Genomic DNA, 10,000 nt, shown 5'->3' with positions numbered 1-10,000 from the left:
TGGCGGTGGCACTCGGGGGGTTAATACAAAACTCTCCCCCATATATGAAGTTGTCCCCCCCTTTTTTTTTTTTTTTCTCCACCCTTGAAAGTCCCTCATAAAATATTCACAGCGTGAGCGCTGTGATTTTAGCGGCGTGGTGTTTGCATCAATTTACTTCGGTGGAATCAAACTAGCCCACTGCGTGAATATATTTGCATGCGTTTGTGTAATCCTCAAATTATAGGCTTTCGGGTCGTCTCTACGTCACAGGGGCTTTCAAAAAAAAAGGTAGCAGCAGCTGTAACAATGTTTTTGGATGTAAAAAAAAAAATATTATGTTTTTGAATTATTACAACCAGAGGGGAGAGAAAACTCGAAATAGAATGAAAAAAATAATCATAATTTAAAAAAAAAACAAAAAAAACAGGTAACGAGGACAAGCGATTAAAATACACTCGGCGCGTTAAAGACGTATTTTCTTTCTCCGCGCCGAACCACCGCAATTATAATTAAAACCACAAGATCTAATTATGGGGCAGCTCCAGCTTTTTTTTCACAGGAGATGTACTCTGCTCCACCATAGACCATCAAGGAGCGTCAACATACTACATGCCTTACCCCCCCCCACCCCCGAAAAAAAACGGAACATTAATCATTAATTGTTCGCTCTGTGTCCCAACTAGGAGAAGCCAGACGTGCAATTTTAATTGGTAACCAAGTTAACGACTTTGCAGGTTTTTTTTTTTTTGCAGGTTTGGGTTTAATTGAACACAATCACAAACTTTCTATAAAAAGTAAAATAAATAAAATAAATAAAAAAATAAAAACCTGAGTATTGTAAATATAAATAAGGAATAAAAATGGAAAAAAATAGTTGGCTGCGTTCGTAAATAATCAAATGTATGCTCATTATTTAAATCCTGCAATACAGAATGATGGGAATGTAAGGAAGCAGCCATTCACTGACAAAAAAATAAAAATAAATAAAGAAATAAAAATAATAATAATAATAATAAAAAAAACAAGTTTAGAGATGGCCAGGGAAAGGGCAGAGGATGCCAACGGTACAAATCCACAACAGAGGCATCCGGCTGTATACCTGACGCGGCCTGTCCCATTATCCGGGGGAGGATAAGCCACCAAACCGTAAAACACAGCCTTTTGTTGTGCCATTAATGACACGGCCATGTTTCCTTCAGCCTGCTAATTAAAACCGTCTTGTGCAGGGGGGGGGGGGGGGGGGGGGGATTCTGAACCAAAGCAAAGAAGAAAAAAAAAAAAAGTAAATGACTGGTAAAGGCCACACTTCCTATTCCCACCGCTGGAAAAGCATCACTTAAGTTCATCTGACCCCCCCCAAAAAAAACCCCTAAACTTTGAACATGAGATCAACCAACAGAGCGCCTTGGGTTCAAAAATTGACTTTTTTTTTTTCCCCACCTGGAAAAATATATGTACTACTTTGAAAGTTACACCAGTATTAAAACTGGAACTACTTCGGATCCAGAACTCCTAAATGGCACGCCGCCTTTATTTTTTTTTTTTTTTTTATTATTTGTAGGCCTTAAGCTGGCACAGACATAAAAGGTAATAAAAAAAAAAAAAAAAAGTAAATAAGCAATTGGAAGTGTTTTTTTTTTTTTTGCTAACTCTTCAAAAGCCAGCTTCTGGCGGAGACACAGACACACTACAGAAAGCAGGGGAGGGAGGGGGGGGGGGGTAAAAAAAAAATGACACTTACATAAAACAGCCAAACAAGACAATAATTGTGCGGTCTGGGCGAGGGAATCTAGAGGGCAGCGTTTTTTTTGCGTCAGTGTCTCTCTCCGGTTACCATGGTAAATGATTTATTGATACTGATCAAGAATAAAGAGATCAAACGCCGCCACATGACAGGTGATCAATCATGTGTCAAATCAAAGCTGGCAATCATCTGGAAGGACGATTTCTTTTTTTTTTTTTTTTTTTTCCCCGCTGGGTGCGGCTGGAGAGCAAAAAGCACACAACGTTACAAAATAAAAAAAAAAAAAATAGAAAAAAAAAACATATACAGCAATTTCCCGGCACACAACAGGGACATTTTATTATTAGTCCAGCAATTAAAGCGGCTTAAAGGGAAACTCTTTAGGAGATTGGCTGAGTCGGCGGGGAGGCAGGCTGACTGGAGAAGTAACAGGAAGTATCAAATAGTAACATTTTATGCGATTTCTGCTTCTCTCTCTCCTTTATATACATCAATGTCAATCCCACATCAGAAAAAAAATAATACTAAAATCGCAGCACCCCCCCCCTCCCCCCCAGGACCTCAGCTGGAGGGCGCTCTGTCACCCCCCCCATCCCAGACAAGGAGCAGAAAGTTGGAGCAGACTTGGGAGATGGGAAAAAAAGTTGGAGAGGAGACGGAGCAGATGGGCAGAGGCATGGAGAGTGTAAGAGATGATCAGGAACAGCTGAAGAGATATGGAGGACAGGGGAAGGGGGGGTCATGAGAAAATTACATTTATAGGGGGGGGGGGGTTTAGGAAAAGGGGGGGGGGGTTGCATTCTTACCTGCTGCCCGTTTTGGTGCCTGCTGCTTCCTCCTGGGCATGTCGCCTCGTCCTCTCCTTCCAGGCTCCTTTCTTCAATCCAGGTCAAAGCAAATAAGTAATGGAAAAAACAAGAGAGAAAACAGATTGCCTTGAGTATGATGTGCGGAGTCTCCCCCCCTCTCCTCTCTTCTCTCCCTCCTCTCCTCTCTTCAATGGATGTCCTCAGTTCTGCTGATCATCCGCAGGGTGACAATAATCCTGGGACCCCCCCTCTCCCTGGTGCAGGGGGGGAGGTGGCGGTGGTGGCGGTGGGAGAGAGGAGGGCAGGGGCACCGCTGACTGCTCTTGTCAGATGCCAGGCTGGGAGTGAGATGGGCAGGGAGGAAAGGCGTCTCTTCTATCACACACAGGCAGCCAACATCCATCTACTCTACAAACTGAACATTACCAAACTCCTCCTCCCGACCTGATGACAGCCAGTGATCCCTCGCTCCTCTCCACCTCCTGTCCTGAGCCTCCTCTCCATACACTATCCTGTGCCTTTCCTCCTCCACCTCCTGTCCTGAACCTCCTCTCCATACACTATCCTGTGCCTTTCCTCCTCCACCTCCTGTCCTGAACCTCCTCTCCATACACTATCCTGTGCCTTTCCTCCTCCACCTCCTGTCCTGAGCCTCCTCTCCATACACTATCCTGTGCCTTTCCTCCTCCACCTTCTGTCCTGAGCCTCCTCTCCATATACTATCCTGAGCCTCCTCTCCATTTACTATCCTGAGCTTTTCTTCCTCCACCTCCTGTCCTGAGCCTTCCTGTGCCTCCTGCCTCCCCCACCACTCATGACAGCCCAGTGATTCCCCCTAATTCTTCTCTCCACCTCCTGTCCGGAGCCTTCCTGTGTCACAGCCAGGAATGCCCCTCTTCCCTCCACCCCCCTGCCCTGTGCCTTACAATGACCTTATGACAGCCAGGTTTCTCTCTCTAACTCCTGACATGTCCTTGCTGCTCTTCAACTACTGCCCCGTGGCTGCTCTTCAACTACTGCCCCGTGGCTGCTCTTCAACTACTGCCCCGTGGCTGCTCTTCAACTACTGCCCCGTGGCTGCTCTTCAACTACTGCCCCGTGGCTGCTCTTCAACTACTGCCCCGTGGCTGCTCTTCAACTACTGCCCTGTGGCTGCCTTTCAACTACCGCCCCAAGGCTGCCTTTCAACTACTGCCCCCTGTCTGCTCTTCAACTACTGCCCCCTGTCTGCTCTTCAACTACTCCCCCCTGTCTGCTCTTCAACTACTCCCCCCTGTCTGCTCTTCAACTACTACCCCCTGTCTGCTCTTCAACTACTACCCCCTGTCTGCTCTTCAACTACTGCTCTGTACCTGCTCTCCAACTTCTATTCCATGGCTGCTCTTCAACTACTACCCCGTGGCTGCTCTTCAACTACTGCTCCGTGGCTGCTCTTCAACTACTGCCCCGTGGCTGCTCTTCAACTACTGCCCCGTGGCTGCTCTTCAACTACTGCCCCGTGGCTGCTCTTCAACTACTGCTCCGTGGCTGCTCTTCAACTACTGCCCCGTGGCTGATCTTCAACTACTGCCCCGTGGCTGCTCTTTAACTACTGCCCCGTGGCTGCTCTTCAACTACTGCCCCCTGTCTGCTTTTCAATTACTGTCCCATGGCTGCTCTTCAACTACTGCTCTGTACCTGCTCTCCAACTTCTATCCCATGGCTGCTCTTCAACTACTACCCCATGGCTGCTCTTCAACTACTGCTCTGTACCTGCTCTTCAACTACTGCCTCGTGGCTGCTCTTCAACTACTGCCCCCTGTCTGCTCTTCAACTACTGCCCCCTGTCTGCTCTTCAACTACTGCCCCGTGGCTGCTTCCCATGGCTGCTCTTCAACTACTGCCCCATGGCTGCTCTTCAACTACTGCCCCCTGTCTGCTCCCCGTGGGTGCTCTTCAACTACTGCCCCGTGGCTGCTCTTCAACTACTGCTCTGTACCTGCTCTCCCAACTTCTATCCCATGACTGCTCTTCAACTACTGCCCCCTGTCTGCTCTTCAACTACTGCCCCCTGTCTGCTCTTCAACTACTGCCCCGTGGCTGCTCTTCAACTACTGCTCTGTACCTGCTCTCCAACTTCTATCCCATGACTGCTCTTCAACTACTGCCCCTTGTCTGCTCTTCAACTACTGTCCTGTGGCTGCTCCTCGTGGCTGCTCTTCAACTACTGCCCCTTGTCTGCTCTTCAACTACTGCCCCCTGTCTGCTCTTCAACTACTGCCCCCTGTCTGCTCTTCAACTACTGCCCCCTGTCTGCTCTTCAACTACTGCCCCCTGTCTGCTCTTCAACTACTGCCCCCTGTCTGCTCTTCAACTACTGCCCCCTGTCTGCTCTTCAACTACTGCCCCCTGTCTGCTCTTCAACTAATGCCCCCTGTCTGCTCTTCAACTAATGCCCCCTGTCTGCTCTTCAACTAATGCCCCCTGTCTGCTCTTCAACTACTGCCCCCTGTCTGCTCTTCAACTACTGCCCCCTGTCTGCTCTTCAACTAATGCCCCCTGTCTGCTCTTCAACTAATGCCCCCTGTCTGCTCTTCAACTAATGCCCCCTGTCTGCTCTTCAACTAATGCCCCCTGTCTGCTCTTCAACTAATGCCCCCTGTCTGCTCTTCAACTAATGCCCCCTGTCTGCTCTTCAACTACTGCCCCCTGTCTGCTCTTCAACTACTGCCCCCTGTCTGCTCTTCAACTACTGCCCCCTGTCTGCTCTTCAACTACTTCCCCCTGTCTGCTCTTCAACTACTGCCCCCTGTCTGCTCTTCAACTACTGCCCCCTGTCTGCTCTTCAACTACTGCCCCCTGTCTGCTCTTCAACTACTGCCCCCTGTCTGCTCTTCAACTACTGCCCCCTGTCTGCTCTTCAACTACTGCCCCCTGTCTGCTCTTCAACTACTGCCCCCTGTCTGCTCCCCGTGGCTGCTCTTCAACTACTGCCCCGTGGCTGCTTTTCAACTACTGCTCTGTACCTGCTCTCCAACTTCTATCCCATGACTGCTCTTCAACTACTGCCCCCTGTCTGCTCTTCAACTACTGCCCCCTGTCTGCTCTTCAACTACTGCCCCCTGTCTGCTCTTCAACTACTGCCCCTTGTCTGCTCTTCAACTACTGCCCCTTGTCTGCTCTTCAACTACTGCCCCTTGTCTGCTCTTCAACTACTGACTGTGGCTGCTCCCCGTGGCTGCTCTTCAACTACTGCCCCGTGGCCGCTCTTCAACTACTGCTCTGTACCTGCTCTCCAACTTCTATCCCATGACTGCTCTTCAACTACTGCCCCCTGTCTGCTCTTCAACTACTGCCCCCTGTCTGCTCTTCAACTACTGCCCCTTGTCTGCTCTTCAACTACTGCCCCTTGTCTGCTCTTCAACTACTGTCCTGTGGCTGCTCTTCAACTACTGCCCCGTGGCTGCTCTTCAACTACTGCTCTGTACCTGCTCTCCAACTTCTATCCCATGACTGCTCTTCAACTACTGCCCCCTGTCTGCTCTTCAACTGCTGCCCCCTGTCTGCTCTTCAACTACTGCCCCCTGTCTGCTCTTCAACTACTGCCCCTGTCTGCTCTTCAACTACTGCCCCCTGTCTGCTCTTCAACTACTGCCCCGTGTCTGCTCTTCAACTACTGCCCCGTGTCTGCTCTTCAACTACTGCCCCGTGTCTGCTCTTCAACTACTGCCCCGTGTCTGCTCTTCAACTACTGCCCCGTGGCTGCTCTTCAACTACTGCCCCGTGGCTGCTCTTCAACTACTGCCCCCTGTCTGCTCTTCAACTACTGCCCCATGGCTGCTGTACAACTAATGCCCCCCATCTGCTTTTCAATTACTGCCCCATGGCTGCTCTTCAATTACTGCCCCATGGCTGCTCTTCAATTACTGCCCCATGGCTGCTCTTCAATTACTGCCCCATGGCTGCTCTTCAATTACTGCCCCATGGCTGCTCTTCAACTACTGCCCCATGGCTGCTCTTCAACTACTGCCCCCTGTCTGCTCTTCAACTACTGCTCTGTACCTGCTCTCCAACTTTTATCCCATGGCTGCTCTTCAACTACTGGCCCGTGGCTGCTCTTCAACTACTGGCCCGTGGCATCTCTCCATCTACTACCCTGTGCCTGCTTTCCAAATACTGCTCCGTGCCTTCTCTCCATCTACTACCCTGTGCCTGCTTTTCAACAACTACCCCATGCCTGCTCTACCTCACCCCTCTTTATCAACTACAGCCTTGTGCCTGCTCTCCAACTACTACCCTATGCCTGCTCTCTAACTACTAGACTGTTTGTGCCTCCACTTAAACTACTACCTCATGCCCGCTCTTCAACTACCCCAATCCTTTTCTCCAACTACTACCTCATGCCTCCTCTACTAATCCTACCCAATGCTTTTTCTCCAACTACTACCCAATTCCTGCTCTGCAACTACCACTCTGTGCCTCCTCTCCAACTACTTCCCCATCCCTGCTCTCCAACTACTACCCTTTACCTGCTTTATAACTACTACCCCATGCCTCCACTCCAATACCCCATGCCTTTTCTCCAACTACAACCACCAGCCCCCTCTCTAAGTACTATCCCCTGCCTTTTCCTTTACAACTACCATCCATGCAAAATGCTTTGCGATTCCCTGCCATGCATAACACCCCATGACAACTTCATCACGTCCCCCTACTGCCTCCTACCTGTAGATAATGTCACCTCACTGCTAGCATACCACCCTGTGTCTCATTGCAGCAATGTGCTCTCCACCTCCCCCCAGGGCTTGGGGGTAAAAGCGGGGAAACTCAGTAATTAACCCTTACCTGTCATGCTGCACCAGGCTTGCAATGTCCCACCGTAGATTGATCCTCTATGTGGGTCAGCTCAGGTCCCACTCTGTACACAAGGGGATTCCCTGGAGAGGAAGACGTTACATTGTTACAACCTGAGAAGTGGGGTCCTGGCTGCTTACCAACAAACCTGTACAGAGCTGCCCGAAAATGCTAATAATATCTTACATACTGATACAATACGTTACATACAGATACACACATATAAAGATACAAAATGATACACACATATACATAAGGATACAAAACGATACACACAGATACATAAAGATACACACAGATACAAAATGATACACACAGATACATAAAGATACACACAGATACATAAAGATACACATATATACATAAAGATACAAAATGATACACACAGATACACATATATACATAAAGATGCAAAACTCTACACACAGATACATAAAGATTCAAAATGATATATAAAGATACATAACTATACACACAGATACAAAGTAATACACACAGATACAAAGTAATACACACAGATACAAAGTAATACACACAGATACATAAAGATACACACAGATACAAAAGGATACACACAAATACATACAGATACGCACACTGATACAAAATGATACACACAGATAAAAGATACAAAACACATACATAAAGATAGAAAATGATACACACAGATACATAAATATACAAAACGATACATAAAGATACAAAACCATACACACAGATACAAAGCAATACACACAGATACATAAAGATGCACACAAATACATACTGTGTGTATTACTTTATACACTGTGTGTATTACTTTGTATCTGTGTGATATACACAAATACATAGACACACACACACACACACACAGGTACAAAATGATACACACAGACAAAAGATACAAAACACATACATAAAGATAGAAAACGATACACACAGATACATAAAGTTACAAAACGATACATAAAGATACAAACCGATACACACAGATACAAAATGATACACACAGTTACAAAATGATACACACAAATACATACAGATACACACAAATACATACAGATACACACAAATACATACAGATACACACAAATACATACAGATACACACACAGGTACAAAATGATACACACAGATAAAAGATACAAAACACATACATAAAGATAGAAAACGATACACACAGATACATAAAGGCACAAAACGATACACACAGATAGAAAACGATACACACAGATATAGAGAGTTACAAAATCATACATACAGATACACACATATACATGAAGATACAAATCAACACTTTTGTGTACATGGAGGAGCACTATGCCCAGGTGTGACAGTTTTTGCCATCATACAAGATGACCACACTTGACGATTTAGTACCACGGGCCACAGGACCGGGCTGAGGGGTAGGCAGACGAAGAGGCCCTTGGATGATTCAGCTGTAGGGGGTGCAAGATGGGCAGGGTGCGCTGCACCACACCAGATGGCACTGCGCTCCTATGCGCTTTGGTACTCGTGAATGTAAAAGGGTGGCATTAACAATTAATGGCACTGCCATGGTGCGTGCAAAGAGGCGCATTTTGTGTGTTTGTGAGAAAGCGCCTGATTTTGTGTGTGTTGGTATGAAGGAAGCCAATTGTTAATGGCACCCCCAATGTGTGTTTTTGCACATGCCACACAATGTGGTGCTGCAGCACCACGCCGACCAGTGCAGCACATTTTTGGAAAAGGTTTCCAAGACTTTGTGTTGCTTTTCTGGCACGTAGAGAAGCCCATTGATGGACTGCCCTACACACGACGCACAAGAACGCACTGAAAACATGCGGAACCCTGCTTGCACCTGTAAGTGTCAATAAAGCCTTATAAAAGCTCCCCGCATGTCTGACACTCAAAGACATTTGCGCTCAATCGCCTACCTGTATCCATCATAGCATTGGTCAATCTATATCAGGCTTTCTCAAACTTTTAACCCTAGAGGAACCCCAAAAATAATTTTCCTGTCTCGAGGAACCCTTACTAAAGCCAAATCATCAGGGCTCAATAGGAAGAATGTTCCTTATATTGGTGGTCAATAGGAAGAAAGTCCCCCTTAAAGTGGTGTTCAGATTGCCACACTTAAAGACAGCTTCTGCGTTATGCTGTTGGCTTTGCTAAGTGGTGCTGAACCTTGAACTCTGTAGGCACCACTGAATAGGTTGTTCATCAGCCACAGCTCAAGGAACCCCTAGCAACCTATGGTGGAACCCACAGAACCCTGGCTGAGAATGGCTGATCTATATTAATATTGTGGATGGATGTTGCAGGGGGCCAATGCTGAAAATACAGATGAGTGTACAGGGTAAGGTGGCGATCTGCGGCAAAAGATTAGCACAGGTGTCTACAGGTTGTAATAGGACTGGCCAGATCACAGCAGAAAGTGTATCTGGGCGAATGTGGCACTAATCAATATTCAAACCAAAACCAATCTGGATAACGGCAGATCCCATGTTCTGGTAGCGATGATCTGGCTTTATAAATCAGGTGGAGGATTCATTGGGGAGCTAACAACGGACACTTTATAAATACACCCCCTAGGAGAGGACAATCCAGTATTGTATTAATACAGGTAAATTACACACAAACTACACAATGCCATCATCATAGAAATGACTGTT

The 10,000-nt window shown here is 47.0% G+C and overlaps 1 protein-coding gene across 1 annotated transcript in view; it reads right to left on the bottom strand.

The window, feature by feature from the left end:
* Positions 1–3,123, bottom strand: part of TSHZ2 (teashirt zinc finger homeobox 2) — a gene marked incomplete at its 5' end in the record, with an annotated part of 226,258 nt that extends 223,135 nt beyond the window's left edge. Inside the window, 1 exon segment of the mRNA XM_077460539.1 lies at positions 2,533–3,123. Within this exon segment, the coding sequence (XP_077316665.1) occupies positions 2,533–2,572 (40 nt within the window).
* Between the last annotated feature and the right edge of the window lie 6,877 nt (positions 3,124–10,000).

Source organism: Lithobates pipiens, unplaced genomic scaffold, assembly GCF_037356315.1.
Source record: "Lithobates pipiens isolate NorthernLeopardFrog02 unplaced genomic scaffold, aLitPip1_a1.2 Scaffold_28, whole genome shotgun sequence".
Taxonomy (NCBI): Eukaryota; Metazoa; Chordata; class Amphibia; order Anura; family Ranidae; genus Lithobates; species Lithobates pipiens.
The sequence above is the reverse complement of the archived record's forward strand: the minus strand, read 5'-3'. Positions and strand labels throughout refer to the sequence as shown.